Source organism: Rhinatrema bivittatum, chromosome 8 (assembly GCF_901001135.1).
Source record: "Rhinatrema bivittatum chromosome 8, aRhiBiv1.1, whole genome shotgun sequence".
Taxonomy (NCBI): Eukaryota; Metazoa; Chordata; class Amphibia; order Gymnophiona; family Rhinatrematidae; genus Rhinatrema; species Rhinatrema bivittatum.
Window position 1 is genome coordinate 178,415,511 of NC_042622.1, and position 18,007 is coordinate 178,433,517.

At 43.3% G+C, this 18,007-nt stretch overlaps 1 protein-coding gene across 5 annotated transcripts in view; it reads left to right on the forward strand.

The window, feature by feature from the left end:
- Positions 1–18,007, forward strand: part of USP32 (ubiquitin specific peptidase 32) — a 430,766-nt gene that overhangs the window by 348,179 nt on the left and 64,580 nt on the right. For all 5 annotated transcript variants that reach the window (XM_029611622.1, XM_029611620.1, XM_029611623.1 and 2 more), the window contains 3 exons: positions 8,724–8,875; positions 10,639–10,750; positions 14,109–14,320. In XM_029611622.1, the coding sequence (XP_029467482.1) occupies positions 8,724–8,875; positions 10,639–10,750; positions 14,109–14,320 (476 nt within the window). The remainder of the gene's footprint in view (positions 1–8,723; positions 8,876–10,638; positions 10,751–14,108; positions 14,321–18,007) is intronic.

Below are 18,007 nucleotides of genomic sequence, written 5' to 3' on the forward strand. Positions count from 1 at the left end.
ATTCACTCACATGCAGCTTATCCAGAGGGCACTGCTCTCCTACTAGAACCCTCAGTTGGAGAATTTTCAGCTCCATCTACTGCTACAGGAGGAGTCTAGGTCCAGTCTCTCCTGGTGGCTTTCTCTAGCTAATTTGGAGTGGGGCCCGGAGATGGAGATCCCAAATTGGCTGGTAGTGACCACTGATGCCAGTTTGACAGAATGGGGGGGCATCTGTCAGGGGAAAACAGTGCAAGGTCAATGGTCAGCGGAGGAGACTTCATGGTCTGTCAATCGTCTGGAAACAAGCAGTGAGTGTCCTATCAGATAATGCGACGACAGTAGCCTATATCAACCTCCAAGGAGGGACCAGGCGTGTCATGGTGTCAAGGAGGCCCAAGAACTTTTTCACTAGATGAAGCAGAATCTGGTGGCTCTAGCAGCATCACATGTAGCCGGAGTGGACAGCATGCAAGTAGACTTTCTCAACAAACAAACATGCTAGACCCTGGGGAGTGGGAACTATTGGGCGAGGTGATGGTTCTCATTCATGCCAGGTGGGTGTTACCCAGCTGGACTCTATGGCGTCGAAGCAAAATACCAAGTCATGCTGCTTTTTCAATTGCAGGCGGGAGATCAGAACAGATGTTCTCGACACTCTTATTCTCCCATGACCACACAGAATCCTTTTGTTTTCCACCTTGGCATCTAATAGGAAGGGTTCTGAGGCAGATAGAGCTTCATCTGGGAGAGGGTGATCCTTGTAACTCCAGAATGGCCGTGATGGCTGTGGTTCGCAGACTTGATAAATCTGGCAGTGAATGGTCCTTTGCAGCTCGGGCATCTTCCTAGGATGCTCCACCAAGGACCAATTTTCTTGAAGCAGGAAGCTCCTTTTGTGTCTTGGCTTGGCTTTTGAAAGGAATTGCTTGCAGTTGAAAGGATATTCGAAAGAAGTCATTACTTCAGGCCAAGTAATGACTTTGAGACCTTCCGTTTCCTTGGCTTATGTCAGGGTGTGGAGATTGTTTGAGAAGTAGTGTCTTGAGGAAGGGATTTCTCCCCTTCATGCATTGGTGTCTCACATTCTGGCTTTTTTACAGGGTGAATTGCAAAAAGGCTCATGTTCAATTCTTCGTGTGTACAGGTGGCAGCTTTGGCTGTTTTAGAGGTAAGGCGCAGGGGATGTCCTTAACTTTACATCCTGATTTTGGATGGTTTCATAAAGAGATGAGAAATTTGCGGCCTCTGGTGAGGCGAGCGTTCCCCTCATGGAATCTTAGTCTGGTTTTATGGGCTCTCTTGGGTCTTTCTTTTGAGCCGTTGCAGAAAGCGTTGTTGCAGGCCCTTATGCTGAAGGTGGTCTTCCAGGTTCCGATTTGTTTGGCCAAGCATATTTCAGAACTTCAGATATTGTCTTGAAGAGACCCTTATCTACAGATTTCAAAGGACAGGGTTTCATTACATACAGTGCCTTTCTTTTTACTGAAGATAGTGTCGTCCTTTCACCTAAGTCAAACAGTGGAGCTTCCAGTTTTTGGACTCTTCTTCTCCTCATGCATCGAGCTCTGCTATGATATTTAAAGATCACAAACAGTTTTCAGAGATCCGATCCTCTACTTGTTCTGTTTGGAGGTGCAAGTAAAGGGAACAAAGCTTCTAAGGCAACAATTGTATGATGGCTAAAGGAGGCCATTATTTCTGCTTATGTTTGCAAGGGGCATCAGATCCCAGTGGGTCTACATGCCCATTCTACTAGGGTTCAGGCGGCATCCTGTGCAGAGTCAGTTGATTTCACCACCACAGAGCTATCGAGCGGCGACTTGGTCTTCACCACACACTTTCACAAGGCATTACCAGCTAGATGTTTGGGCACTGGAAGCGGCTGGTTTTGGTGAGAATGTGCTAAGCTTGGGTCTTTCTTTATTGTAGGAGCTAAACTAGAACAGGTAAGTTTTTCTGGCTAATGTCAACTGTGGAGACCTTACTTTGAAGAGGGATAATTGTTATTAATAACTTTTTATTCTTTTAATTTTTGAAAAGGGATTTTTTGCATTGCTTTTTTTGTTTCTTAGGCATTTTTTCTACTTAGTTTTAGAAAGGAAGAGTAGAAGGAAGGAGCACCTCCCCCCCACCCCTACCTTCACTTATAACTTTATAGACTAACCCTCTAGTTAGGGGGGTGGACAATAGTTGGCAGAGTTTCACAAGGACGTAATTAAGATAAATTTAATTACTGAGGAAACAAGTAAAGTTTCAGGAAGAGATTAATTAGTAATACCATAGTAGATATTTCAGGTAATTAATTTTCAGGATAAAGGAGATACTGGTTGGTACCAGAAAAAGGAGTAAGAGCAAGTGAATTAGCTCATTCTATATTTTCTGCAAATAGAACAAATTAAGTACATTTCTTGTGAACTGACTGGTAGCATCATATTAGATCTTGTGGGAGTACTGAGAGGAGAGGATCACCTTGCTAGTGGCTGAAGAAAATCAGTAAGTACTGCTTTGGGAAATTTTAGAACTTAAAAAAGTTTTGGGGAGAAGTAAACCACTGGGGGCATATTCTTTATTTATTTTTATTTTTTATTTAATTTAAGTTTTTTATATACCAACATTCAAGACGGTGGTCCCATCATGCTGGTTCACAAGAAACAGGGGTGAAACTTTACCATTTAACGAAAGTGCAGAAAAGCAGTTACATAAAACAAGGGAAAACAATAACTTGGAATGAGAAGGGAAATGAAGATTAGATAGTAAAATATAAGTATAAATAACATTTTGAAAGGTGGCTGTTAACGCTAATACTAGCGGAGCTTGTTGTGTGAAGGGAGATTAGATGGGGTTGGAGTTAGGAAAGGCCTGCGTGAACAGCCACGTTTTGAGTCTTATCTTGAATGTTGAGATGTTGGGTTCCATTCTAAGATCCGGGGGAATGGAGTTCCATAATGTTGGACCGGCTGTGGAGAATGCCACATTCTTTAGTGTATTTGTGTGTCTGTATTAAATAACTTGTCAGAAGGCAGGCAAGAAGCCAAGAGTTTGTTTTCCTTCCACCCACCCCTAGCTCATCCTTTGTTTTCCTTCCACCCACCCCTAGCTCATCCTTTGTTTTATAGGTAGGAGACACTTTCACATTTAAAAAAAAATTAATCAGCCTTTTAACTTAAACACAGGATTTCTCCAGGCCTTATCATCCCCATGTAGGTCACTACCAGATAAATAATGAATACACTAATAAATGTAAAGGATTCCAATTGTACGCATCCCTGTTCCCCTAGCAACCTAAACTTAACTAGGAACTGCACAAAATTAAGGTAAAGCCAGCAGTCCAGCAGCAAGAGGGGGACCTTCCAGTCTTTTGCATCATGTGTCATATGTATGATTTTTTTTACCTGCTGGTGAGAGGTTGTATGTGTGAAGCCGGTGCAAAGAGCTCCTGTCTCTCAGAGAATGAGTCCGATATCTGGAGGCTAGAGTGGCAGACCTGGAGGAGATGAGGCAGACAGAGAGGTATATAAATGAGACTTTCAGGGACATATCCCAACTCCAGTCTGGCAGCCCTGGTGCTGCTGCCTTGGAGGAGGAAGGTCTCCTGGTCAGAGAGCATCAACCTGGTATGGCAGGAAATTATCCTGTAGCAAGGACCTGCTCTTGCACCGAGGATGTGTCTCCCAGAGCTACTGCTCAGGATGGAAGGGGTTAGGTTGGCCATCAGAGTTGGTGATTCAATTATTAGGAATGTAGATAGCTGGGTGGCTGGTGGGCATGAGGATCAACTGGTAACATGCCTACCTATTGCTAAGGTGGCTGGATCTTACACGTCACCTAGATACAATTTTAGACAGTGCTGGGATAGAGCAGGCTGTCATGATACATGTGGGCACCAACAACATAGGAAAATGTGGCAGGGGAGGTTCTGGAAGCCAAATTTAGGCTCTTAGGTAGAAAGCTGAAAACCAGAACCTCCAGGGTAGCGTTCTCTGAAATGCTCCCTGTTCCATGCACAGGTCACCAGAGGCAGGCAGAGCTCCGGAGTCTCAATGTTTGGATGAGGCAACGGTGCAAGGAAGAGGGATTCAGTTTTGTAAGGAACTGGGGAAACTTTTGGGGAAGGGGGAGTGTTTTCCAAAGGGGAGTGGGCTCCACCTTAAGCAGGGTGGAACCAGGCTGCTGGCGCCAATCTTTAAAAAGGAGATAGAGCAGTTTTTAAGCTAGAACAAATGAGAAAGCTGACAGTCACTCAGCAGCACATAGTTCGGAGGGAGGTATCTTTAAAGGATACTAATGAAACATTAGAGTTAGGGCATCCCAATAGAGAGGTTTCCAATAATTAAAAAAAAAAAAAAAAAGTAGTCCATTCCAAATTATCCCTGACAACTGAAAAGCAGAATGTTAATACAAAACAAAAAACACACTTTGAAATGTTTATATGCTAATGCCAGAAGTCTAAGAAGTAAGATGGGAGAGTTAGCGTGTATAGCACTAAATGATGACATACTTAATTGGCATCTCAGAGACATGATAGAAGGACGATAACATGGGATAGTGCTATACCAGGATACAAATTATATCGCAATGACAGAGAGGAGCATCTTGGTGGCGGGGTGGCACTTTATGTCTGGGATGGCATAGAGTCCAACAGGATAAAGATCCTGCAAGAGACTAAATGCACAATTGAATCTTTATGGGTAGAAATACCTTGTGTATTGGGGAAGAGTATAGCTATAGGAGTATACTACCATCCATCTGGCTAGAATGGTGAGACGGACAGTGAAATGCTAAGAGAAATTAGGGAAGCTAACCAAATTGGTAATGCAGTAATAATGAGAGATTTCAATTACCCAATATTGACTGGGTAAATGTAACATCGGGATATGCTAGAGAGATAATGTTCCTAGATGGAATAAATGACAGTTTTATGGTGCAGTTGTTTCAGGAACCATCAAGAGAGGAAACAATTTTAGATCTAATTCTCAGTGGAGACAAGATTCTGGTGAGAAAGGTAACAGTGGTGGGGCCGCTTGGCAATAGTAATCATATCATGATCAAATTTGAATTAATGAGAGGAAGGGGGCAGTAAGTAAATCCATGGCTCTAGCACTAAACTTTCAAAAGGAAAACTTTGACAAAATGAGGACAATAGTTTAAAAAAAAAAAGGTGTAGCTACAAAGGTAAAGAGTGTGCAACAGGCGTGGACATTGTTAAAAAAAAAAAAAAATACCATCTTAGAGGTTCAGTCCGGATGTAATCCATGCATTAAGAAAGGTGGAAGGAAGGCCAGATGATTGCTGACATGGATAAAAAGTGAGGTGAAAGGTTATTTTAACCAAAATATCTTCATTCAAAAATTGGAAGAAGGATCCATCAGAAGAAAATAGAGTAAAGCATAAGCATTGGCAAGTTAAATGTAAGACATTGATAAGACAGGCTAAGAGAGAATTTGAAAAGAAGCTGGTCGTAGAGGCAAAAACTCATAAAAACGTTTTTTAATATATCTGAAGCAGAAAGCCTGCGAGGGAGTCAGTTGGACTGTTAGATGATTAAGGGGGTTAAAGAGGTACTTAGATAAGATAAGGCCATTTCGGAAAGACTAAAATTCTTTGTTTCCGTGTTTATTGAAGAGGATGTTGGTGACATACCTGCTCCAGAGACTGTTTTCAGGGGTAATGATTCCGATGAACTGAACCAAATTATGATGAACCTGGAAGATGTATAGTCCACATTGATAACTGAAGAGTAGTAAATCACCTGGACCAGATAGTATACTCCCCAGGGTTCTGAAAGAGCTTAAAAATGAAAATTCAGACCTATTAGTAAAAATATGTAACCTATCATTAAAATTGTATATTGTATCTGAAGACTAGAGGTTGGCCAATGTAACTCCGATATTTAAAAATGGCTCCAGGGGAGATCCAGGAAACTATAGACTGGTGAGCCTGAGTTTAGTACAGAGAAAAATCATGGAAACTATTATAAAGAATAAAATCACAGAACATTTAGATAAACATGATTTAATGGGACATAGCCAGCATGGATTTATCAAGGGAAGTCTTGCCTCACAAAAACTTAGATTGTGAGCCGTCTGGGGACAGAGAAGTAAATATAGTACCTGAATGTAATCGTCTTTGAAGTGCTGAAAAGCGGAATATAAAATAAATTAATAAAATCCTACATTTTTTATGAAGGAGTGAATAAACATGTGGACAAAGGTGAACCGGTAGATGTGATGTATTTCAGAAAGCATTCGACAAAGTCCTTCATGAGAGGTTTCTAAGAAAATTAAAAAGTCTTGGGATAGGAGGCGATATTCTTTTGCGGATTGCAAACTGGTTAAAGACAGGAAACAAAGTAGGATTAAATGTTCTGCTTTCAAAGTGGAAAAAGGTGAACAGTGGCGTGCTTCAGGGATCTGTGCTAGGAACGATGCTTTTTAACTTATTTATAAATGATCTGGAAAAGGGCACAATGAGTGAGGTGTTTAAATTTGTGGATGACACAAAATAATGCAGAGTAATTAAATCTCAAGCAGATTGTAATAAATTGCAGGAGGACCTTTTGAGACTGGAAGATTGGGCATCCAAATGGCAGCTGAAATTTGATGTGTGTACAACTACAAGGTGATACATATAGGGAAAAATAACCCTTGCTGTGGTTACCTGATGTTAGGTTCCACATTAGGAGCTACCACCCAAGAAAGAGATCTAGGCATTATAGTGGATAACACATTGAAATGATTGGCTCAGTGTGCTGTGGCTGTCAAAAAAGCAAACAGAATGGTAGGAATTATTAGGAAGGGAATGGCAAATAAAATGATGGATGTTATAATGCCTCTGTATTGCTCCATGGTGAAACCGCACTTTGAATACTGTGTGCAGTTTTGGTCACCACATCTCAAAAAGGATATATTTGCACTGGAGAAAGTACAGAGAAGGGTGACCAAAATGATAAAGGGGGTGGAACATCTCCCCATGAGGAAAGGCTAAAGAGGGTTAGGGGCTGTTCAGCTTCGAGAAGAGACAGCCAAGAGGGAATATGATAGAGGTCTACAAAATCATGAAAGGTCTTGAACGGGTAAATGTGAATCAGTTATTTATGCTTTCGGATAATACAAGGACTAGGGGGCACTCCATGAAGTCAGCAAGTAGCACATTTAAAATAAATAGGAGAAAATTCTTTTTCACTCAACACATAATTAATCTCTTGAATTCATTGCCAGAGGATGTGGTTACACAGTTAGTGAAGCTGGGCTTAAAAAGGTTTGGATAAGTTTCTAGAGCAGAAGTCTATAAACTGCTATAAATCAATAAGGTTTAGTAGCTTGAGATTTATTCATTTAGGGGTAAATTTTTAAAGGCCCTCGTGGGCATCTATGTGTGTGCGGTTCCCGGCACGTGCACATGGACGCACCAGTTTTTTTACATGCATGCCCGATTTTGTATCTGCACGTGCATGAGTATGCGGGTGCCGGAATTTTTTCCATCACGTGTGGCAACACGATCAGGCCTTTGCCCAGTTTCCTCCCAGTCTGCTCACCTTTCTCCCTTTTTCCCTCTCCACCCCGACCTCTAAACCCACCGTACCTAGCCTATATTTTTTTGTTTCAAAACTTACCTGCTCTGAGCAGAAGTAAGTTGTGCACACTTCATCAGAACAGTGCAAAATGGTGCTGTGCCAGCCGGCTCCTGGCCGGCCCAAACCCCACCCCCAGCCTGGCCCTTTTCCACAACCCAGCAGATATGCACGTGGCCAGGTCGCTATTAAAATGTGCTCGGCGCACGCAGCCCAGCCACATGCATAACTACCAGTATTTGCGCACGCCAGGTTTTGAAATTTTACCCGCTAATGGGGCCGACGCAATACAGTGCGCTCAGCCGAGCGCACTGTTTAAACACAGTTGGACGTGGATTGTGTAGGCACAACCGAATCTCCTTATGCAATAAGGGGATTAGCACCTCCACAACGCATGTCCAATGCACTGGGAAATTAATAGCGCTCATTACATGCGTTGACAGAACGAGCCCTAATTTAAATATTGCATCGCACCCTCAGGAGAGGTGCCTAGGGGCACGATAGGAAAGCAGGCGCTGAACACTCACTTTTTTTGCATCAGCCCCAATGTTTGGGTACTTGCCGGGTGCTTGTGACTTAGTTGGCCACCGTTGGACACAGGATGCTGGGCTTGATGGACCCTTGATCTGACCCAGATTGGCAAATCATATGTTCTTATAATTCCTGCCCAGTTTAGGGAAGCTTGGGTACATCCCATGCATCTGGACTGATCTGGGGAATGATAAGGAAAGGGAAATTGTTTCTTACCTGCTAATTTTCATTCCTGAAGTTCCACAGATTAGTCCAGAGCCCCACCCTATCTGGAAAGACTGCTTTCAACTCTGTGTATATAGTAAGAAATTGATGTTTGTTCGAGAGTTTTTCAATCTCCTCTATAGTTCAAGGGGGGCTCCACTTTGAGAGCTTACCTTTCCCCAGCTCTGTTGGAGGTGTGTGAAGGTTGTTTTTTGGTTCAAAGTTATCTTGGCTTAGGTACAGAGTCTTACTAAGGACCTCAGGTGGCACACTGGCTTAAGCATCACGGTTTCAGTAAAGCTTTTCTTCATTGTTTCCATCTTCTGGTAGGGGAGAAAAACCCGTGTGTCTGGACTGAGCTGTGGGACTTCAGGAATGAAAATTAGCAGGTAAGAACCAAGTTTCCTTTTCCTTAAAGTTTTCTCTCTTTGCTTAGTAATTAAATTAGATGGTACCACTCCTGTCCGATATGGACTGAGGCTGAACATGGATGAAAAATATACAGGACTGAAAAAGCAGCTGAGTGAACTTTGTGGATTAAAACCAGAGCAGATTCTTCTTGCAGAAGTGCACGGCTCCAACATTAAGGTAAAACTTTGTCCAACTTATAAAAAGTCCTTAAGTTCAAACTTCTGATATTGCACCTTGGATTTTGTGGTTTTATGGATGGCACCCGGCATCACATGCTGTCTTTGTTTGGCCGCAGTTCAGCCTGGTGTTTCAGTTGTCACTTCCCTCTTATCTGCTGACTACTAATACTCTTTTATTTCCTGCAAATCTTGCTACCATTTTGTCTGTGCAGTTCCCAGGGCATCTAGCTCAGGATGCAATAAACCTGAATACCAGTAAAGAAAATCAAGATCCATATTTGTGGGTCTTGATTTAAGGAATGCATTAATCTGTTTAGTAATTAATTGCTGTTGTCTGTACTCAGCTTAGATCTGTGATGTATTTAAGCCTCATTCAGCAATGTGGAATATGAGGCTGAACATTATGAAGTTAATTATCAAAGCCATTAAAACAGGTAAAAAGTGTTTTACTGGTGTGAATCTTTGGGTAAAAAGCATGCCATTCCACTGTGTGTGTGCTTTTAACTACATGAAGAGGAGAGGAGTTCCAGGGGAGCAAACTTATATGCGCAGGTGGCATTTTCAACTCTAAGCGCATTAATTGCAGTAAAAAAAAAAAAAGTGCCAAGATGAATGTCCACAGGTAGTTTCCCTTTGAAAGGTGGAACGTTTTCCCAAAACACCTCGTTATAAAACTGCCCCAAGATCAATTTCTGTGTGTTGAAGGTGTGATGTGTCTTTAGCACCAGAAAAGATTCCCTTGCAACTTATCTCTTGGAGTGTGTGTCTGAGCACACTGTTGAGCAACAAGATACTGCAGTTTTTCCCTTTAACTTTCTACCTGGGTATTTACTTGATTCAGCACAGCAACATTGTCCTTGCTAAGGAGCCGATGCAATACTTTGGCAGAGAAAGCGGGCGCTGAACAGTCAGCGCCCGCTTTCTTAATGCACCCCCAGGCGCCCCATGTAATATTTAAATTAGGGGGTCACGTTAGCAAGGAGGCACTAGGGTTGCTTGCAAGCCCCTAGCGCCTCCTTGCTAAGGAGAGCCCGAGTGCGTCGGCCCTCCGCCAGTTAGGCAGGCGTTAATTTTTTATTGCTATATGTGCGTCTTAGACGCACATTTTTTATTTTTTGTATTGGGACTGAATGCCTAATAGCCTCAATCACATGCATTTGCATGTGATTAGCGCTATTAGATTCACTCCGCAGTTGGACGTGCGTTGTAGAGGTGCCAATCCCCTTATTGCATAAGGGGATTAATTAGCGTCTATACAACCTGCGTCGAACTGCAGATTATACAGTGCGCCCTGTATTGCATCAGCCCCTAAATGTGCAAATTAGCTGACTTTCCACAGAATGAAATCCCCCCCCCCCCCCCGACCGATGTAGGTAAACCGTTTTCTGCCAGTTGATAAATACCCATCATCAAGTGCAGATCATTGTATTGGAGAATAGGATTATGTTAATAAAAGGTTCAGGATTTGGAACCCCAGTGCAAAGTCTGAGCTCTGGAGTCTTACGGTTCTGCCTTTTCCCCGGCCCATGTGTACTATGAGTAAAAGTAGTGCCGGTGCTGTGACCCACAGAGGGAGAAGGCAATATTTAGCCCCCAATTTTACCCGGGTAAAATCTTTTGATAATTGTCCTTCCCATGTATTGGTTGTTCAATGATTTCTGTTCAGTTAATTGTAAATGCAAGGATCTGGTGACACTGATTGTAACTGCATAAAAGCCTGGCAGGGTAGTAAATACTTTTAAAACTTTTTTTTCTCTGAAGAACTTTCCTCAGGACAACCAAAAAGTGCGGTTATCAGTGAGTGGCTTTTTATGTTCATTTGAGATACCAATCCCAGGGTCTCCTACGTCAGCATCCAGCCCCATACAAACAGGTAATAACAGTAACAAGGACGTCATGTTTTAGCAAATAGAATTTGATCCAAGATTAGTTTCATTTGATGTGAAAGATACATGCAGATATGTCTGAAAAGTTGAAGTCCTGCAGTGAAGAGAGAGAGAATTTTGGATTTATAATGCAGTTTCAAACAAGAAGTGGGACTTTTAGAGGAGGAGTGGTAGATTATGAAGGCTGAAGGAGATCATCAGGTAGGAGAAGAGACAGTGTAAAGACAAGATCGGGTCTGTGCTCATTGTCAGTTGTTATAGTTTTTTTTCTATGAATTAAACTGTTGGAACCAGAAGCAAATATTAGAGGAGGACTAGCATGGATATTTTTTTAAAGAATATTATTGTAATTAACAGGCCCCATGGCTCAGTGCAAGCTTCGTGGTCAGTCTCAAACTTGCCCTAATAATGTTATTGCAGGCTTGGAATTCCTGCAGTAACAGCACTGCAGTTCTGCATATGGAGCTGCCTTACTGCAGTGCCGGCACTGCAGTTCTGCATATGGAGCTGCCTTCCTGCTCACCAGTTCCATACAAGGAGTCTCCTTCCTGCAATGATGGCACTGCAGTTCTGCATATGGAGCTGCCTTCCTGCACACCAGTTCCATACAAGGAGTCTCCTTCCTGCAGTGATGACACTGCAGTTCTGCATATGGAGCTGCCTTCCTGCAGTGCCGGCACTGCAGTTCTGCATATGGAGCTGCCTTCCTGCACACCAGTTTCATACAAGGAGTCTCCTTCCTGCAGTGATGACACTGCAGTTCTGCATATGGAGCTGCCTTCCTGCAGTGCCGGCACTGCAGTTCTGCATATGGAGTTGCCTTCCTGCACACCAGTTCCATACAAGGAGTCTCCTTCCTGCAGTGATGGCACTGCAGTTCTGCATATGGAGCTGCCTTCCTGCAGTAACACTGCAGTTCCACATATGGAGCTGTCTTCCTGCAGAAAGGAGCCTCCTTCCTGCAGTGATGGCACTGCAATTCCACATATGGAGCTGCCTTTTTGCAATATCAAATATCAGTAATGATCTAGTTGTGGCATCATGTTAAAAAAAATCTACAAGAAAGGGAGGAAAGATTGTGAAACCATGCAGTAGTTCTATATCTCAGTCTTTTAGAGTGAATGAGTAGAGGGGTTGTTTAGAGAAACACTCTTAACACACAGCAACCCTCCTTTAAGGTGATGAAAATGAATGAGTATTTTCTTAGTTGATGTTGTGGAGAACTCAATTCTTATCTCAGTCCTTTATTGAGCCTCATGTTATAATCTGCCTCTCTTCATCCTCAATCAGCACAATTCAACCCTTCCTGCTCTTCTGCACTTCTTTCTTTCCTCATGGAGCCGAAAGATATTCACATAGGGAAGACACTTTTTTTTTCAAAGGGGTTTAGAGGAGTAAAGAAGTAGTTTCCTGATTAGATTCCCCTGTTAAAACCAATTATCTCCTCAGTATGGACAGGCTTTCACAGTGCATGTGCTTTTAGCTGGTTTAAAAAGAAGCTTTTCCAGGGTGAATAAAGAGCACACATATGTTTGCATTTTCATGTTACTGTAAATAGTAAGTGAAATATGCAGCCACTTTGCACATGTGGACATGTAGCAAATTTTTAAGGGAAACACTCTCTTTAGAAATAATCTACAAGGACCATGCGTACTTTGCAGCTATGCATACTGCAGAAAACTAAAAAGTCTTGGGATAGGAGGTGATGTCCTTTTGTGGATTGCAAGCTGGTTAAAAGACAGGAAACAGAGAGTAGGGTTAATTGGTCTGTTTTCACTGGAAAAAGTAAACAGTGGAGTGCCTTAGGGATCTGTACTTGGACTGGTGCTTTTTAATATATTTATAGGTGATCTGGAAAGGGGTACGACGAGTGAGGTGATCAAATTTGCAGACGACATAAAATTGTTCAGAGTAGTTAAATCTCAAGCGGATTGTGATGAATTGCAGGAGGACCTTGTGAGACTGGAAGATTGGGCTTCCAAATGGCAGATGAAATTTAACATGGACAAGTGCAAAGTGATGCATATAGGGAAAAATAACCCTTGCTGTAGTTACACAAAGTTAGGTTCTATCTTAGGAGTTACCACCCAGGAAAGAGATCTAGGAGTCATAGTGGATAATACATTGAAATCATTGGCTTAATGTGCTGTGACGATCAAAAAAGCAAACAGAATGTTAGGAATTATTAGGAAGGGAATGGAAAATAAAACGGAGGATGTCATAATGCCTCTGTATCGCTCCATGGTGAGACCGTACCTTGAATACTGTATATAGTTCTGGTCACCGCATCTCAAAAAGGATATAGCTACACTGGAGAAAGTGCAGGGAAGGGTAACCAAAATGATAAGGGGCATGGAGCTACTGCCCTATGAGAAAAAGCTAAAGAAGTTAGGGCTGTTCAGTTTGGAGAAGAGACAACTGAGGGGGGGATGATAGAAGTCTACAAAATCATGAAAGGACTTGAACAAGTTAATGTAAATCGGTTATTTACTCTTTCAGATAATAGAAGGACCAGGGAGCACTCCATGAAGTTAGCAAGTAGCTCATTTAAAACAAATTGAAGAAAGTTCTTTTTCACTTAGCGCATAGTTAAACTCTGGAATTCATTGCCAGGGGATGTGGTTTCAGCAGTTAGTGTAACTGGGTTTAAAAAAGGTTTGGATAAGTTCCTAGAGGTTAAATCCATAAACTGATATTACGGTAATTAATAAGCGATAGTAGATTGTGATCTATCTTAATGTTTGGATATTTGCCAGGTACATGTGACTTGGATTTGCCACTGTTGGAAACAAGATACTGGGCTTGATGGAACTTTGGTCTGACCTAGTATGGCATTTCTTATGTTCTTATGTTGTCCTCTGTAATGCCCGGTGGCTATACATTTCCAAGGTCAATATCACACAGTGTTAACACAAGTATGAGCATGTTGACCCAGACATCAAATCATTTCAGAATATTAGTAGGCTATTGTACAAAACGTATTAGAGTAAATTTCAGCATAAGACTAGGAAAATTAGGTTGCTTAATGAACTGAGTATTTTAGTCTAATATGTGTAATTAGTTAAGTATAGTATAATATGCACTTTAACATAAATGAGCTTGAAATGCATTTTTTGTGGTCTTCAAACACAGTCGAGCAAATACATCTTACTTAGATGTAACACATTTCCAATTCCTGTGTGACAAGCTTAAATAAGGACTGGACTGCAGCTTTACATTTATAATATTTGATGTTTAAAGATGCAGTTGATTTAATTGTCCAGACCAAGCTGGTAGCAATACCCATAAATGTAATGTGGCCTATAATTGTATGGCTAAAAAAGGAGCTTCTCCTTGATTTCCCAGATTCCTCTATGGTGCCCCCCGCCAATGGACTGCACAATGTTACTGCAAATGGAGATGTGTGCAGGCCGGTGCTGATTCCTAACGGAATGCCAAATACCGTAGTGCCATGTGGAACAGAGAAGCCCCTTACCAATGGAGTCCTGAATGGCCATGTGCCGGCCCTCTTAGATGGCCCTTTCATAGGATACATCATCGCAGTTCACAGAAAGATGGTGAGTGGGACACGTGCCAGAGCGTGTCGCAAACATTTGTGTTCTCGATGCTGCAGGTAGGTCCCATTAGAGTGCACAAACACATGACCAGCCTAGTGCTGTCCCTACTGATTCGATCCCCATGTCAGGAGAGTCATGGGCACGGCTAAAGGATAACGCACCACAAATACGCGGAATAAACAGCACACGCGTAGATAAATGTCAAAAAAAGGAGATGTGTGGCACGAGCAGTTAATCACTAAAAACAAGTACTACGAACAATTAAAAGTATTTGTGTCTTAAATGTTCTCTTTGTTGTCTCTGATTAAATAAAATTTGCAGATTAATGTATTGAACAGTGATAAACTGCTCGTGCCACACATCTCCTTTTTTTGACGTGGCTAAAGGATGACATCTCTGGAAGGCTAATGGGCCATATCCATTTTATCTGCTGCTAGATTCAGGACCTGTGATTTCAGAGTTCTGGAAGAATCCCTGTTGCATGGTTCTCCAACCCAGAGCCATTACTATGTACATTGGGCGTAAGGGATATACAATAGAGGAGAAAGTACCTAGTATTTTTAAATGAAGCCTTATGGCAACAGAATCTCAAGTCCTGGTTCTGATTGAGCTGAAGGCCTGAAGAAGCAGAAGGAATCTACTGGATCCAAAAAAATAATTCCCAGAAAACATGACTGCAGTGTAGGAAAGGAATGTACAGAACCTCAGTCAAGAGAGGGTAGAGGATAGTTATTTGTGATCCCCACAGGATTGCCACCTCCCAAGAAACATTTTTACTGTCAGTCTGAAAGGGGTTTTTTTGTTTTACTGACAACCTAACTTTTGTACTGACTGTCAGTAAAAATGTTTTCTCTTCATCCAGACGAGCCAGTCTACGCCAGTGGGTTTTGCACTCCAGTCAGCAGGTAGAGATGGAGAGCAAAGGCTCGCTGATATCACCCTCATATAGTTCTGCTGAGGCAGCAGCCAGCCAGTTTTTCTCTGTTTCCAGCAGGTGGTAGACATGCATCCATGCTTGTGGATCTTGGTCTGCTTGATTTGAAAGGCCGGTTTGACCTGTTGTGAAAGCAGTAGCTCCCTCCTTCAGTTGAGTGTCTGAGAATCAATATCAGGAGACAAGCAAAAATAAAAAAGGACAGGAGTAAGGTAAAGGCTGCGGCCCTAGCCCTCCTCCAGAAAGCACAAGAGATCTGGTATGGTAAGGAGGCCTTGGGCTCAGCCCTGCTGCATAGTCCTCTTCTCCCTCTAGTCCTGCTTTCTTGCCTTTACTCTTTCCCTGCCTTTCTTTCTTATTTTGCCGGTTTTGTCTGTAAAGTTTATTGTGGGGGGGGGAGGGGGGAGCGCACACATCAAGGATTGCTGGGAGCAGTTGCCAGCATGATTTGTTTGCAGCCGGGCAGCAGACAGCTGCGATTGCAGCTGCACTGGGCCACGCAATTTAGGAGGGCTACAGGGCTAATTTTAGAACCTGCAAAGTTTTAGTGGCAAAGCCACACATGGCAGGCACCACTTTGATTGGCAGGAGCTGCTGAGGCACTCGGAAGGATGTGTTTGCTCAGCTTTTAGAGGAAGAGAGAGCATGACATGGCATTGGGGGGAGCAGCATGGGAAGAAGCTTTGCATCTTCTCAGCATGTCATATGAGGGTCCTTTGTCCCGCAAGGTCCCTCAGTATGTGTCAAAAGTGTGTGGAGGCCCAGGGAGATGTCTCTACTGGGGTGTTTGTCCCTGCAGGGACCTCAGAGGCAGAGGTTGTGGCGGCTGAGGAGTCTTCCCCACCCCCTCTCCTGCCAATCCCCTCGGGAGTGGGCTCTGAGAGGGTTTGCCTACCCCTGGGATGGATCTTTCCGCCATTTCGTGGGTGGAATTTTTTAAGGGTCTCCTGGCCTTCTGTCAGGGGCAAGGAGCTCCCCAGGAAGAGACTGAGGATCGCCTGCTTCAGAAGTCTCCCTCCTTGGGACCTGAAAAGCATTCCATGGAGCCCTTGTCTACCTTCCAGGAGGAAGAAGAGAAGGAGGCAGACGGAGGGAGAACAAAGCGAGATCAGGGATCCTTAAGGAGACTCGGAGTCAGAATCCTCGGAGGGGAATCCTGCCAATCCACTATTGGAAGAGGGGGAGATTCCTCCAGATGCTGAGCCTCATAGAACTATGCTGCAGCTTTTTCTCAGGGACACGATGTTTGGTTTAATTTTATAGACCTTGAAAGCCCTTGGATGTGCGGAGATCTTGCTGGCAGCGGCCAAAGATCCAAAGTGGACCCCTGTAATGATCAGCTTGCACAAGGCATCCTGGTTTTTTCCTTTGCACGAGGCTGTCTAGGAGCTGATAGATTTAAAATGGAGTGCACCTGAGGCTAATTTTAAAGGAGGCCATTCCTTAGTGGGATTGTATCCTATGGACCCTAAAGCGAGGGAGCAATTCTGGTTTCCTAAAGTGGATGTGCCTGAGCTGTGTTGAAGCGGACCACCATTCCTATGGAAGAAGGTGCAGCTTTAAAAGAAGCTCAAGATTGGAAGATTGAGGCTATTTTGAAGAAGGCCTTTGAAGCAATGGCCATGAATCTCCAAATCTCCGCTTGCTGTTGTAATGGTGGCCAGGGCTGGGTTACAGTTAACCTAGGCAGCCCAGGAAGTGTAATCCCTGCTCCTGGGGACTCAGTCGGTAGAGCATGGGACTCTTAATCCCAGGGTCGTAGGTTCGAGCCCCAGCGGAACCACCATATTGATGTCCAGCTTTGTGTGGACACCCACTCAGCACAGCCTGATGTAGCACAGAAGCTCTGGGAGAGAATGGCCCATACCTGGAGCTGGGAGCTGCCTTCCTGACAATGCTGATTATGATTTGATACGCTCAGCGGCTCAAGGGGTAGCTTCGGTGATTGCAGCCAGAAGGCTCCTGTTACAGAACTGGTCTGCTGATATTATTTCACAATCAAACCTTACAAAATTACCTTTTAAGGGGCACTTTTTGTTTGGGGAGAAGATGGTGGATCGATGGGGAGAGTCAAAATCTCCTCGGTTACTGGAGGATAAGTTGACTCCCCGGATTTCTCAAGCCAAGGGGTGATTTCGGAGCTCTTGTCTTATTTGCTTCTCCAGAGGTTCGAATAGCCAGGCAAAGACAGCACCTCCAGTTTCGAAAATCTGTGTTCCTCCCAATGAAGTTTTGGGGGTCCATCCTCCAGTGCCAGAGATAGGCAGTGGCCTGACTCAGTTTTATCGGAGGTGGACCCACATCACTTCCGACCAGTGGGTTTTGGAAGTGGAGCATAACAGATACACTTTGAAACGTATCCGTCTTCTCTTGGATGCTTTTATGGTTTCCCCCTGCAACTTTGTAGAAAAGAAGTCAGCAGTCCAGTGCATGCTGCAACGGTTGCTCGCCTTAAAGGGAGTGGTTCAAGTTCTAAAGAATCAGGAGGGCACAGGGCGCTATTCCATTTACTTCGTTGTTCCCAAGAAAGAGGGTTCATTTTGACCTATTCTGGATCTCAAGAGGGATCAGTCAAGCCCTCTGAGTTACCCATTTTGGATGGAAACATTTAGGTCAGTGATCATGGCAGTGAAGAAGAGAATTTCTTACTTCTCTGGACCTATCGGAAACTTATCTTCATATTCCAATTCGCAAGCAGCATCAGCGATATCTGCGCTTTGCAGTGTTAGGTCAGCACTACCAGTTCCAAGCAT